General features: G+C 46.7%; 1 protein-coding gene across 1 annotated transcript in view; it reads left to right on the forward strand.

Moving 5' to 3' along the window:
- The window catches only part of LOC147116762 (large neutral amino acids transporter small subunit 2-like), a 124597-nt gene that overhangs the window by 72574 nt on the left and 36119 nt on the right, over positions 1-15904 (forward strand). Inside the window, exon 4 of the mRNA XM_085991910.1 lies at positions 3098-3223. Coding sequence (XP_085848036.1) covers positions 3098-3223 — 126 coding nt within the window. The remainder of the gene's footprint in view (positions 1-3097; positions 3224-15904) is intronic.

A 15904-nucleotide genomic window follows, 5' to 3' on the forward strand; every position in this document is an offset into this window, starting at 1 on the left:
ACACAGAGTAAAGCTCCCTCTACACTGTCCCATCAAACACTCCCAGGGCAGGTACAGCACGGGTTAGTTACAGAGTAAAGCTCCCTCTACACTGTCCCATCAAACACTCCCAGGGCAGGTACAGCACGGGTCAGATACAGAGTAAAGCTCCCTCTACACTGTCCCATCAAACACTCCCAGGGCAGGTACAGCATGGGTTAGATACAGAGTAAAGCTCCCTCTACACTGTCCCTTCAAACATTCCCAGGGCAGGTACAGCATTGGTTAGATACAGAGTAAAGCTCCCTCTACACTGTCCCATCAAACACTCCCAGGGTAGGTACAGTACGGGTTAGATACAGAGTAAAGCTCCCTCTACACTGTCCCATCAAACGCTCCCAGGGAAGGTACAGCAAGGGTTAGAAACAGAGTAAAGCTTCCTCTACACTGTCCCATCAAACACTCCCAGGGCAGGTACAGCACGGGTTAGATACAGAGTAAAGCTCCCTCTACACTGTCCCATCAAACACTCCCAGGGCAGGTACAGCACAGGTTAGATACAGAGTAAAGCTCCCTCTACACTGTCCCATCAAACACTCCCAGTGCAGGTACAGCACAGGTTAGATACAGAGTAAAGCTCCCTCTACACTGTCCCATCAAACACTCCCAGGGCAGGTACAGCACGGGTTAGATACAGAGTATCTTCGAGCCTGCTCCGCCATTCAATATGATCATGGCTGATCCTCTATCTCAATACCATACTCCCGCTCTCTCCCCATACCACTTGATGCCTTTAGTGTCTAGAAATCTATCTATCTCCTTCTTAACTATATTCAGTGACTTGGCCTCCACAGCCTTCTGTGGTAGAGAATTCCACAGGTTCACCACCCTCTGAGTGAAGAAATTTCTCCTCGTCTCAGTCCCAAATGTCCTACCCTGTGTCCTGAGACTGTGACCCCTCGTTCTAGACCCACCAGTCAGGGGAAACATCCTCCCTGCACCCAGTCTGTCTAGCCTTGTCAGAATTTTACACATTTCAATGAGATCCCCTCTCATTCTTCTAAACTCTAGTGAATACAGGCCTAGTCGACCCAATCTCTCCTCATACGACAGTCCTGCCAACCCAGGAATCAGTCTGGTGAACCTTCGCTGCACTCCCTCTATGGCAAGTATATCCTTCCTTAGGTAAGGAGACCAAAACTGCACACAGTACTCCAGGTGTGGTCTCACCAAGGCCCTGTATAACTGTAGTAAGACATCCTTGCTCCTGTACTCAAATCCTCTTGCAATGGATGCCAACATACCATTTGCCTTCCTAACTGCTTGCTGCACCTGCATGTTTGCTTTCAGTGACTGGTGTACAAGGATACCCAGGTCCCTTTGTACATCAGCATTTCCCAATCTATCACCATTTAAATAATACTCTGCCTTTCTGTTTTTCCTACCGAAGTGGATAATTTCACATTTATCCACATTATACTCCATCTGCCATGTATTTGCCCACTCACTCAACTTGTCTAAATCGCCTTGAAGCCTCTTTGCATCCTCCTCACAACTCACAATCCCACCTAGTTTTGTGTCGTCAGCAAACTTAGAAATATTACATTTGGTTCCCTCATCCAAATCATTGATATATATTGTGAATAGCTGGGGCCCAAGCACTGATCCCTGCGGTACTCCACCAGTCACCGCCTGCCATCCCGAAAAAGACCCATTTATTCCTACTCTCTGTTTCCTGTCTGTTAACCAATTTTCAATCCATGCCAGTATATTACCCCCAATCCCATGTGCTTTAATTTTGCACATTAACCTCTTATGTGGGACTTTATCAAAGGCCTTCTGAAAATCCAAATACACCACATCCACTGGTTCTCCCTTATCTATTCTACCAGTTACATCCTCAAAAAACTCCAGTAGGTTTGTCAAACACGATTTCCCTTTCATAAATCCATGTTGACTTTGTCTAATCCCGTTGATATTTTCTAAGTGTCCTGTTATCACATCCTTTATAATAGACTCTAGCATTTTCCCTACTACTGATGTTAGGCTAACCGGTCTGTAGTTCCCGGTTTTCTCTCTCCCTCCTTTTTTAAATAGTGGGGTTACATTTGCCACCTTCCAATCTGCAGGAACTGTTCCATAATCTATAGAATTTTGGAAGATGACAACCAATGCATCCACTATTTCCATGGCTACCTCTTTCAGTACTCTGGGATGCAGATTATCAGGCCCTGGGGATTTATCGGCTTTCAGTCCCATTAATTTCTCCAGCACTATTTTTTTTACTAATACTAATTTCTTTTAATTCCTCCTTCTCACTAGACCCTTGGTTCCCTAGCACCTCTGGGAAGTTATTTGTGTCCTCTTCCGTGAAGACAGAACCAAAGTATTTGTTTAATTGCTCTGCCATTTCCTTGTTCTCCATTATAAATTCTCCCGTCTCTGACCGTAAGGGACCTACATTTGTCTTCACTAATCTTTTTCTTTATACATACTTGTAGAAGCTTTTACAATCCGCTTTTATGTTCCTTGTAAGTTTACTCTCATACTTTTTTCCCCTCTTAATCAATCTCTTGGTCCTTTTTTGCTGAACTCTAAACTGCTCCCAATCCTCAGGCTTGCTACTTTTTCTGGCAACTTTATATGATTCCTCTTTGGATCTAATACTATCCTTAATTTATTTTGTTAGCCATGGTTGGGCCGCTTTTCCTTTTGTGTTTTTGCGCCAGAAAGGACTGTATAACTGTTGCAATTCATGCATTCGTTCCTTAAATGTTAGCCATTGCCTATCCACCGTCATGCCTTTTAATGAAGCTCCCCAATCTATCATAGCCAACTCACTCCTCATACCATCGTAGTTTCCTTTGTTTAGATTTAGGACCCTAGTTTCGGATTGGACTTCTTCACTTTCCATTTTAATGAAGAATTCTATCATGTTATGGTCACTCTTCCCTAAAGGACTCCACACAACAAGATTATTAATTAACCCCTTCTCATTGCACAATACCCAATCTAGGCTAGCCTGTTCCCTAGTTGGCTCCTCAACGTACTGGTCTAAAGATACAGAGTAAAGTATCAATGGATTTGCTCGTCACTCACTCAGTTCTTGTTCCCGCAGTGCTGCTAACCTGGGTGAATTGTTTCAGTGTGCGATGGGTCACCCGCATCCAGGACCTCTTCACCGCGGGAAAACTCCTGGCCCTTGGACTCATAATCATGGTCGGGTTCGTGCAGATCTGCAAAGGTAAAGGATGCATACCTCACAGAATACGTCTAAAACAGCATCACAATATTCCCTGCTTGGGATCACCCATTGATAACAGTCTTCACACAGGAGATCCTATTGCAGCCATGCTACAACAACAGCTTGTATTTATATAGCGCCTTTAACATAGTAAAACGTCCCAAGGCGCTTCACAGGAGCGATTATCAAACAAAATTTGACACCGAGCCACATAAGGAGATATTAGGACAGGTGACCAAAAGCTTGGTCAAAGAGGTAGGTTTTAAGGAGCGTCTTAAAGGAGGAAAGAGGGGTAGAGAGGCGGAGAGGTTTAGGGAGGGAATTCCAGAGCTTAGGGCCCAGGCAGCTGAAGGCACGGCCGCCAATGGTGGAATGATTATAATCGGGAATAACAACAGAAAATGCTGGAAATACTCAGCAGGCCAGGCAGCGTCCGTGGAGAGAGAAACAGAGTTAACGTTTCAGGTCTGGGACCCTTCATCAGAACTGGAAAAAGCTGGAAATGTAACAGATATTAAGCAGGTACAGACACGGGGCGGGGGGGAGGAAGGAATTGAAAGAACATGCTGTGAAAATGTTGCAAATGGAAATGGCAAAATCATACTGCATGAAAAATGGGGGCAGGGGTTATTATCTGAAATTGTTGAACTCAATGTTGAGTCCGGCAGGCTGCAAAGTGCCCAATCGAAAGATGAGGTGCTGTTCCTCGAGCTTACGTTGAGCTTCACTGGAACAGTGAGAGAGGCCGAGGACGGAGAGGTCGGAGTGGGAGTGGAGCGGAGAGTTAAAGTGACAGTCGACCGGAAGCTCGGGGTTATAATCGGAGATGCTCAAGTGGGCAGAATTAGAGAAGTGCTGATATCTCAGGGGGTTGTGGGGCTGGAGGAGATTACAGCGATAGGGAGGGGCGAGGCCACGGAGGGATGGAAAACAAGGATGAGAATTTTAAAATCGAGGCAATGTAGGTCAGAAGTGTTGTGGGTTTGATGGTGGGGGTAGAGGAAATGGCCATAGTAGCACAGGAAGGGAGTGAAGCACAGGGAGGAGGGAGGTAGGGCATAGATATAACATTCCAACTAACACACTGGGGTCGATCTTGGCTTTGTGCGATAGTTAAAATAGATGTGAGCGAGTGCACAGTCCCCTTTACAACTCTCCCCATTTTTATCCATTGAAGTTAATAGATATAAAAATGGGGAGAGTTGTAAAGTGGCTGTTGTTAGAGCCGTGGTTCAGTGGATAAATAATTACACGGATGCTGTACATAAACAAATAACAGGTCTTTACTGGAGGAGGGTAATCTCTAGACTGGGGTACAGAGGCATGCGCACAGCTTATATACCGGTGTGGTCACTGCCGGTACTACAGTATACAGGAGCTGTAAAAAGTAGTTCTGACTTAAAGCACATACACTACAATTCCTCCCTTTTTAGATTACTAATACCCCCTTAATATTCAAATAACAATTACATTTTTACATGTACATTCAATAACAAAAGTCCATTTATAGATTCAGTCTTTGGGGCGGCTTCCTGACCCTTTCGGGATAGCGCCTTTCCGGAGGTTCTTGTTCTTGGTGCAGAGGCGATTCTGACCCCCTTTCATCAGGTAGTTCATCGGGTTCCACTGCTACTGGGTCTGAAGTAGATACTACCGGTATGTCGGGTTCATCCCCAGGTACTCGAGACATGGGGTTGACACATTCCTGTGATGCTAAGATCTGATCGACGTGGCGTCTCACAATGTTCTCCCCGACATCCACTGTGTACATTAATGGCCCCTGCCTTGTACATATCGTTCCGGGTTGCCACTTCTCTGTTCGATAGTCCTGGGCCAAGACTGGTTGCCCTACATTGAAGCTCCTTGTCGGCTTCTCGTTGATGTGCTGGAATTGTTTGTCCTCAACATTTCTTCGCACATTTGGTCTGAGCTAGTCCAGACGAGATCTCAACCTTCGGTTAAAGAACATCATGGCCGGGGTCTGGTTGGTAACTGCATGTGTCGCGTTTCGGTAGGCTAATAAGAAATTGTCCATCTTATGCTGTAGTGGAATTTCCTCGTCGCACATGGCCTTTATCGCCTTCTTAAAGGTTTGTACGAACCTCTCAGCCAATCCATTGGTGGCTGGATGATACGGGGCGGATGTGTAATGCCTTACCCCATTCCTTTTCATGAATTTTTGGAACTCGTCGGACACAAACTGTGGTCCATTATCAGAGCAGATCTGCTCTGGCAACCTGTTTCTGGCAAATATGGTCCGTAGGACTGCAATCGTTTTCTCTGTAGTGGTTGAAGACATCTTTATCACCTCAGGCCACTTTGAATGAGCATCCACTGCTATTAAGAACATTGAGTCCATGAAAGGACCAGCGAAATCAATGTGCACCCGTTGCCATGGAGAGGAAGGCCACTCCCATGGGTGTAGAGGGGCATGTGGTGGTGCATTTTGGACCTTCTGGCATCCTAAGCAGCTCTTAGTTAGGTCTTCGATTTGTTGATCGATTCCCGGCCACCACACATAAGCCCTAGCTAGGCTTTTCATTTTCACTCCCCCCAGATGACCTTCATGTAGTTCATTTAGCACTCTCTCCCTTAACTTGGGTGGAATCACCACTCTGGATCCACACATCACTGTCCCCTGGCATACTGACAGCTGTTCTCTTCCGGATGAGAATGCTGGCAACAGTGAGTCGCCATGTGCTGGCCATCCCCTCACCGTCAATTCACATACCCGTGACAGCGTCGGATCATTGCGGGTCTCCTTCTCTATATCCGCGTTTGTTACTGGCAATCGTTCAATTATCGACGAATAAAATATCTCAATAGGGTCCACTGCTGGTGCTTCCTCCACAGTAGGCAGTGGCAGGCACGATAGCCCATCAGCGTTCCCATGCTGTCTCGTGCCTTTATATTCTATTTCATATTGATTCGCCCCTAGAAACAGGGACCATCTTTGTAACCGCTGTGGAGTCATTACTGGCACGCCCTTCTTAGGATTAAAGATGGAGACAAGTGGTTGGTGGTCAGTCAGAAAGGTGAACTTCTGTCCATGCAGATAGTGGTTGAATTTTTTTACTCCCCATACTAGGCTGAGGGCCTCCCTGTCAATCTGGGCGTAGTTGCGCTCGGCTGAGGTTAGTGACCGAGACGCAAAGGCTACTGGCCTCTCCAACCCGTCTGGGAATTTGTGCGACAGCACTGCTCCAATGCCGTAGGGTGATGCATCACATGCCAAACGAATTGGTAGTGCTGGGTTGAAATGGGCCAACACCTCTTTTGATGTGATCAATTCTTTACACTTCTGGAAAGCTCGTCTACGTTCGTCATCCCACTTCCATGGTACCCCTGTTTGCAGTAGGGTGTTCAGCGGGTGTAATACCGTAGACAAATTTGGTAAGAACTTGTGGTAATAGTTTACCAGCCCGAGGGACAACCTCAGTTGTGACACATTTTCTGGTGCTGGAGCCTTGACTACTGCCTTTATCTTGTCAGGGGACTTATGTAACCCCTCTTCATCGATGACGTGGCCGCAATACGAGATCTGTTTCTGGAAAAACTCGCACTTGTGGCGATTAGCTCGTAGCCCATATTCCTTTAATCTGGCGAGCACCTTCTCCAAGTTAGCGAGGTGATCACCGTCATTTTCACCCGTGACCAAGATGTCGTCCAAATAACACTGGGTCCCTGGAATCCCTTGCAGGACCTGATCCATCGCCCTTTGCCAGATAGCCGGAGCCGAGGCTACTCCAAACACCAGCCGGTTGTATTGATAGAGACCTTTATGGGTGTTGATCGTAAGGTAATGTTTCGAAGCTTCTTCTACCTCCATTTGCAAGTACGCCTGGGCTAGATCAATTTTGGTGAAGCATTTACCACCAGATAGCGAGGCGAAAATATCCTCAATTCGTGGAAACGGATATTGCACCGTGTGAAGGACTGGGTTCACTGTCACCTTAAAATCCCCACGGATGCGGACCTTCTTTGGTTCCCCAGGCATATTACTCAACGACCTCTTCATTACAGGAACGATGGGTGTAGCCCACTCGCTCCAGTCCACTTTGGACAGTACTCCTGAACGTTCCAACCCTTCCAGCTCTGCTTCAACCGCTGGTCTGATCGCATAAGGCACTGGTCTGGCCTTCAGAAACTTTGGGCTTGCATTATCCTCTATTTTAATTGTTGCTGTTATTCCTTTTAGTGTTCCTAGTCCCTCCTGGAACACTTCTTTTGCGTCAGTTAGCATTTTTGACAGTCGTCCAGGTGTGACGTCGTCATCCTTTTTGGCCTCCACCTTCAGTGCCTGTATGGAATGCCAATCTAAATGTATCTTACGGATCCATTCGCGTCCTAGCAGTGGTGGTCCTCCATTTGGCAATACATATATATCCATTTCACCCTTATTTTTCCTTTGGGGTAGACTTTTTGCCCCATATACGTCTTCAAGACAATCTCTGTAGCTTTCAAGGGTATGTGTGAAAATAGCCGCTTGTAGTCTCTTTGATTTATGACTGTTAGAGCTGACCCTGTGTCCAATTCCATTTCCACTTGGACTCCGTCTATCTTGAGTATAACCCAGATAGTCTGATGATCCTCCATTTCGGTTACATTATGTAGTTTCAGACAACCCAGCTCCTTGCTTCCGGAGTCTGTGTCACTTTTCTGTTCGTCTGAACCACTGTCCATCACCTGGTGTACCTTTTTGTACTTCTCCTGTGGAGATTTCTTACTGTTGGTTTTCTTCCCAGACCTGCAGACTCTTGCTATGTGTCCTGCTTTCCCACACTGTCTGCACACTTGGTCCTTGAACCAACAATCTTTCTGGTCATGTGTTGTTCTGCCGCAGCGATAGCACTTCCCTGTTCCATAGGTCATTTCGTTGGTGCCATATTCTTGCGGTCTCCGTTGTATCTCTGCAGCGCCCCTTATGGCTGCTTCGTGTGATACTGCCATACTGAAAGCTTTGTCCAGCGTAAGGTCCTTTTCTGATAGAAGCCGTTTCTGGGTTCCTTCACTTTGTAGCCCACACACAAACTTGTCCCTTAACGTGTCTGCTAGTCCCGCTCCAAACTGGCAGTATTTCGATAGCTTGCGCAGTTCCGTTAGGTACTCAGCATTGCTTTTGTCTTTGTGTTGGTTCCTTTTATGGAACTTAAATCGTTCTGCTATCAGCAGCGGTGTGGGGTTTAAGTGGTCCTGTAGGATTTCTACTATGCTTTCAAAATTCTTGTTTACTGGCTTCTCTGGGGTTATTAGATTTCGCAGTAACCCATAAGTTTTTGCACCCATGGAATTTAACAGAACCAGTGCTTTATTAGCATCTGGCACTTCATTCGCCCTGCAGTACACCTCAATACGTTCCACATATGTCGCCCAATCTTCGACTTCATTGTCGAACGTAGAGATACTGCCACTCTTCGGCATCCTTGGTTGTGCGTTAACTATCACCAATGGCGCCTCCCGCGCTTCCCCTTCTTCTCCGCTGGCACAAAATGGCGTCTCCCGCGCTTTCCTTCCTTCCCGCGCTCGCCCGTCTTCTCCGCTGCGGCTTCGCAAAATGGCGTCTCCCGCGCTCTTCCTTCTTCTCCGCGGCTCAATGGCGCCTCCCGCACTCTCCCTGCTTCTCCACGGCTCAATGGCGTCTCCCCTTGCTTCGCCCCGTGGACCCTGATCAGCCCGTGATCCCTGGCTGTGCTCTGCGCGTTCTTCTCTTGATATTTGTCGACGCCGCTCAGTCTAGAACCCGGCTGTTTCTTACCCTCTCTCTCTCCGGTTTGCAGTATTTTTCCTCGACGCCGCTCGGTGATCAACCCCCAGCTGCGCCCTGCTCTCTTCACCCTCTTTCTTACCCCGTCGACGCTGCCCGGCTCTCTCTCTCTGCCGTCGGTCGGCTCCAGCCGCCGCTGCTCGGGAAGGGTCTGCTCTGGACCTGTCGTCGGTCTCTTACTGCTCGTTGTGGCTGGGGAACCAAGCCCGGCTCTCCACAGCCTCCCCAGCGAAGTTGGATCTCTGCCTGACTGCTGGGCGGTTGCTCGCGGTCGACGCCCGTGTTCCTGGACTCGACTATTTTTAAAAAAAAAATTTTTATGTTGCAGGTAGATTCGCATCAACACTCGTCACCACTGTTAGATCCATGGTTCAGTGGATAAATAATTACATGGATGCTGTACATAAACAAATAACAGGTCTTTACTGGAGGAGGGTAATCTCTAGACTGGGGTACAGAGGCATGCGCACAGCTTATATACCGGTGTGGTCACTGCCGGTACTACAGTATACAGGAGCTGTAAAAAGTAGTTCTGACTTAAAGCACATACACTACAGCTGTGTACTCACTCACATCTATTTTACACTATCGCACAAAGCCAAGATCGACCCTACTGTGTGTTATTGGCTATTATAGCCCTGTGTGTGTATATATATTTAATATTATACTACACTGAGAATGTTGCAGAGTTGAATGTTTGTCAGTTTCAGGCTCTATCTCAGACACACTTAACATTGAAAGATGGTTGTTCAACCGGAACAATGTCTGAGGTCTCAGGACGACCCAAAGCGCTTTACAGCCAATGAAGTACTTTTTGAAATGAAGGCCGGAATTTTACCAGCGCTGAGAGGATGGGATCGGAGGCGGGTCAGCTGTGAAATTTGAAATGATTGACAGCGGGTCGGGACCCCGCGGTCAACCCGCCTCCACGCGAGTCTCCCAGGTGTCGGCTCTGTCAGCGCTGAACAGACCCGACACCAAGCGGCGGGGGAGGGAAGTTAGATTATTAAGAGCTTGTTAACAGGCACTTAAAAACTATTTTAAGCTCACCTTTAGATTTTAAGAGTTCGCCCACGGCTTCCCCGCTGCTCGGGGATCAGGTCAGGTCAGGTCAGGAGTTGTGTCAGCACGGGATGATTTACTAACTTGACAGCTGCAAATGGTCGATAAAAGCTCCCATTTCATAGGTCTTCACTTTCCAAGGTTAGAAACTGTTGCTTACTGCATTTGGAAGACAGATTGAGCTTCATGCAGCTTGCAAGTGTTTGGAGCAAACTCTCCATCCAGTGTCACCTCATTGGAACAACCTCCCTCACCATTGACAGATTGCTTCTGTCATCTCAACCTCACCTGCCGTCTATTCCATCAGCATTGGTGCCAATGAGGTCCTCAGAATCTGACCATGATCAGCCCCAACACCAGCAACACCAACAACAACACCAACCTTCTCCGCAATCACCTGATGCTGCACAGGACACAGGGCATCAGCACCCGACCACATTGCTGCCCGGGACGCCAGGGATGGCCTCACCATGGCCAGATTTACTTCACTTGATGCTGTACACCCTGGCTGCCACATGATGTGCCAGGTTGGCACCATCCCACACCAGCACCATAAAGTATCCCTACAATGCCCAAGCCATTCCTTTCACACTCACCACTATTGCGGGGGGTACCATTGTGTCTCATCATTCACTGAAACTCACTAAGCCACTTCCAAAGGTGCACACAAATCTCTCCAAGAATGCAGTGTTGAAAATAAAGGTTTCAATATTTGACACGACATGAACAGAAACTTTACATGAACATTGGTTAAAGCACCCAAGTGCCTACCCTTGTGTGTTGTTAGTTGGTATTTGTTACGTCCGTGTATAATAAGACACAGACTGCAGGAGAACGGTACAACAGGTGTTTACTCAACGTGGCTCACACTGCAACTGATCTGTACAGATTACTACTCAGTGCTATATACAGGTGTGGTCACTGCCGGTACTGCAGTATACATGAGCTGTACAAAGTAGTTCCTCCCCTTAAAGGTATATACATTATAATTCCTCCCCTTTTAGATTAACAGTACCATAACACTCATTTAACAATTAAATATCGAACTAATTACAATTAACACTTTTAACATGCAACATTAGCTGAAAATAGTCTATCTATATATTCAGTCTTTGGGGAGGCTTCCTGATCCTTTCTGGATAGCGCCTTTCCCGAGTGTCTTGCTCTTGGTGCGGAGGCAATTCTGGCCCCCTGTCGTCGGTTGGTTCATCAGCTTCCGATGCTACTGTTTCTGGGGTAGATGCGACCTGTACGTCGGGTTCATCACCAGGTACGTATGGGCGAGGCATGGGGTTGACTTGTTCCTGTGACTCTAGGATCTGGTCAGCATGGCGTCTCACGATGCTCTCCCCAACGTCCACTGTGTACATTAGTGGGCCCTGCCGTGTGCATATCGTTCCTGGCTGCCATTTTTCTGTTCGGTAGTCGCGGGCCAAGACTGGTTGCCCTACATTGAAGCTCCTTGTTGGCTTCTCATGGATGTGCTGGAATTGCTTACTCTCAACATCTCTTCGTACGTTTGGTTTGAGCAAATCCAGGTGAGATCTTAACCTTCGGTTAAAGAACATCATGGCTGGGGCCTGGTTGGTGACTGCATGTGTCGCATTCCGGTAGGCGAAGAGGAAATTGTCCACCTTGTGCTGCAGCGGAATGTTGTCATTCTACATAGCCTTTATTGCCTTCTTAAAGGTTTGTACGAACCTCTCAGCCAATCCATTTGTGGCTGGATGATACGGGGCGGATGTGTAATGCTTTACCCCATTCTTTTTCAAGAACCTCCGGAACTCTTCGGACACAAACTGTGGTCCGTTGTCGGAGCAAATCTGTTCTGGCAAGCCATTCCTGGCAAAAATGGTCTGTAGGACTGCAATAGTTTTCTCCGTGGTGGTGGAGGACATTTTGATGACCTCAGGCCATTTCGAGTGCGCATCCACGGCTATTAAAAACATTGAGTCCATGAATGGACCAGCAAAATCAATATGCACCCGTTGCCATGGAGATGAGGGCCACTCCCATGGGTGTAGAGGGGCCTGTGGTGGTGCATTTTGGACTTTCTGGCATCCTGAGCAGCTCTTGGTCAGGTCCTCGATTTGTTTATCGATTCCCGGCCACCACACATAAGCCCTGGCTAGGCTTTTCATTTTTACCCCTCCCAGATGACCCTCATGAAGCTCATTGAGCACTCTATCCCTTAACTTGGGTGGAATTACCACTCGGGATCCACACATCAAGGTCCCCCGGCACACTGACAGCTGTTCTCTCCTTGTCAAGTGCTAGTCAGAGTAGAAATAGAAGGATACTTCAGATGAATACGTGGCTAGAGGAATGGTGCCAGGGGGAGGGATTCAAGTTCCTGGGACATTGGAACCGGTTCTGGGGGAGGTGGGACCAGTTCAAACTGGACGGTTTGCACCTGGGCAGGGCTGGAACCAATGTCCTAGGGGGAGTGTTTGCTAGTGCTGTGGGGGAGGGTTTAAACTAAAATGGCAGGGGGTTGGGAACCTGAGCAGGGAGACAGAGGAAAGGGAAACAAGGATAAAAGCAAAAGATAGGAAGGAGAAAAACAAAAGTGGCAGTCAGAGAAATCAACGGTTTAAATCAAACATGGCCACAGTAAATAATAATTCTAATAGGTCTAAGAGCGTTAAAAAAACAAGCCTGAAGGCTTTGTGTCTTAATGCGAGGAGCATTTGTAATAAGGTGGATGAATTGGCTGCGCAAATAGAAGTAAACAAATACGATTTGGTTGGGATTACGGAAACGTGGCTCAAGGAAGGCCAGGACTAGGAACTCAACATCCAGGGGTAGTCGATATTCAGGAAAGATAGGCAAAAAGGAAAGCGAGGTGGGGTAGCATTACTGGTTAAAGAAGAGATTAACACAATTGTAATGAAGGATATTAGCTCTGATGAGGTGGAATCTGTATGGGTAGAATTGAGAAATACTAAGGGGAAAAAAACGTTAGTGGGAGTGGTTTATAGACCTCCAAACAGTAAGGCGGAGGTTGGGGATGACATTAAAAGAGAAATTAAAGAAGCGTGCAATAAGGGCACAGCAGTCATCATGGGTGACTTTAATCTACATATAGATTGGGCCAACCAAAGGAGTAACAATACTGTGGAGGAGGAATTCCTGGAGTGTTTACGGGATGGTTTCCTGGACCAATATGTCGAGGAACCAACCAGAGATCAGGTCACCTTAGACTGGGTATTATTTAACGAGAAAGGATTAATTAGCAATCTTGTTGTAAGAGGCCCCTTGGGTCAGAGCGATCATAATATGATCGAATTCTTCATTAAGATGGAGAATGAAGTAGTTGACTCGGAGACTAGGGTCCTCAATTTAAATAAAGGAAACTACGATGGTCTGAGGAGCGAGTTGGGTAGGATTGATTGGGGAATGGCACTCAAAGGGTTGACGGTGGATAGGCAATGGCAAACATTCAAAGACCGAATGGATGAACTACAGAATATGTTCATCCCAGTTTGGCATAAAAATAAAACAAAAAAGGTGACCCAACTGTGGCTAACAAGGGAAATTAGGGATAGCATAAGGTCCAAGGAGAGGGCATATAAATTGGCCAGAAAAAGCAATAATCCTGAGGATTAGGAGCAGTTTAGGATTCAACAAAGGAGGACAAAAGGATTAATTAAGAAAGGGAAAATAGAATATGAGAGTAAGCTTGCAGAGAACATAAAAACTGACTGTAAAAGCTTTTACAGATATGTGAAGAAAAAAAGATTGGTGAAGTCAAGCGTAGGTCCCTTGCAGTCAGAGACGGGGAAATTTATAATGGGGAACAAAGAAATGGCAGACCAACTATATACATATTTTGGTTCTGTCTTCACAAAGGAGGACACAAATAACCTCCCAGAGATGCCGGGGAACATAGGATCTGATGAAAGGGTGGAACTGAAAGAAATCAGTATTTGTAGGGAAATGGTGTTAGGAAAATTGATGGGACTGAAGGCCAATAAATCCCCAGGGCCTGATAATCTACATCCCAGGGTACTTAAGGAAGTGGCCCTAGAAATAGTAGATGCATTGCTGGTCATCTTCCAGAACTCGATAGACTCTGGAACGGTACCCATGGATTGGCGGGTAGCTAATGTTACGCCACTATTCAAAAAAGGTGGTAGAGAAAAGGCGGGGAATTATAGACCGGTAAGCTTGACATCGGTAGTGGGGAAAATGCTAGAGTCCATTATAAAAGATGTAATATCAGAGCACTTGGAAAGCAGTGACTGGATCGGACAAAGTCAACATGGATTTACAAAAGGTAAATCATGCTTGACTAATCTACTGGAATTTTTTGAGGATGTAACTGGTAAAATAGATAAGGGAGAACCAGTGTATGTGGTGTATTTGGACTTTCAGAAGGCTTTCAATAAGGTCCCGCATAAGAGATTAGCGTGCAAAAGTAAGGCACATGGGATTGGGAGCAAGGTATTGACTTGGATAGAGAACTGGTTGGCGGACAGAAAGCAAAGAGTTGGAATAAACGGGTCGTTTTCCGAGTGGCAGGCAGTGACTAGTGGGGTACCGCAAGGATCGGTCCTAGGACCCCAGCTGTTCACAATATATATTAATGATCTGGACGAGGGAATTGGATGTAATATCTCCAAATTTGCAGACAACACAAAGCTGGGGGGGAGGGTAAGCTGTGAGGAGGATGTCGTGAAACTCCAGCACGATTTGGACAGGTTGGGTGATTGGGCAGAAACATGGCAAATGCACTATAATGTGGATAAATGTGAGGTTATCCACTTTGGTGGCAAAAACAGGAAGGCATATTATTATTTGAATGGTAATAGATTGGGAGAAGGGGAAGTGCAAAGAGACCTGGGTGTTCTTGTACACCAGTCGCTGAAGGTAAGCATGCAGGTGCAGCAGGCAGTTAAGAAGGCAAATGGTATGTTGGCCTTCGTAGCAAGAGGGTTCGAGTACAAGAACAAGGATGTCTTGCTGCAGTTGTACAGGGCCTTGGTGAGACCACACCTTGAGTATTGTGTGCAGTTTTGGTCGCCTTACCTGAGGAAGGACGTTCTTGCCATGGAAGGAGTGCAGCGAAGATTCACCAGGCTGATACCTGGGGTGGCAGGAATGACGTATGAGGAGAGATTGTGTTGATTGGGCTTATACTCACTGGAGTTTAGAAGATTGAGAGGGGATCTCATCGAAACCTATAAAATTCTGTCAGGCCTGGACAGACTAGATACAGGAAGGATGTTTCTGATGGCCGGGGAGTCCAGAACCAGGGGTCATAGTCTAAGGATAAGGGGTAAGCCATTTCGGACTGAAATTAGGAGGAATTTCTTCACCCAGAGAGTGGTGAACCTGTGGAATTCTCTGCCACAGAGGGCGGTGGAGGCCAGTTCATTAAGTATATTCAAGAAAGAGTTGGATATATTTCTTAAGGCTAAAGAGATCAAGGGATATGGGGAGAAGGCAGGGACCGGGTACTGAATTTGGATGATCAGCCATGATCTCATTGAATGGCGGAGCAGGCTCGAAGGGCCGAATGGCCGACTCCTGCTCCTATCTTCTATGTATCTATGTATCTATGTCAAGAATGCTGGCAACAGTGAGTCGCCATGTGCTGGCCATCCCTTCACCGTCAAATCATATACCCGAGACAGTGTCGGGTCATTTCGGGTTTCCTTTTCGATACAAGCGTTAGTTACCGGTAGGTATTCAACTATAGTCGAATGGAATATTTCAACAGGATCCACTGCTGGCGTTTCCTCCACAGTAGGCAGTGGCAGGCGAGATAGCCCATCAGCATTTCCATGCTGTTTCGTGCCCTTATATTCAATCTCGTAGTGGTGCGCCCCTAGAAAAAGTGACCATCTTTG

The sequence above is a fragment of the Somniosus microcephalus genome, chromosome 6 (genome assembly GCF_052327205.1).
Source record: "Somniosus microcephalus isolate GS21.2 chromosome 6, FLI_Smic_1.0, whole genome shotgun sequence".
Lineage (NCBI taxonomy): Eukaryota > Metazoa > Chordata > Chondrichthyes > Squaliformes > Somniosidae > Somniosus > Somniosus microcephalus.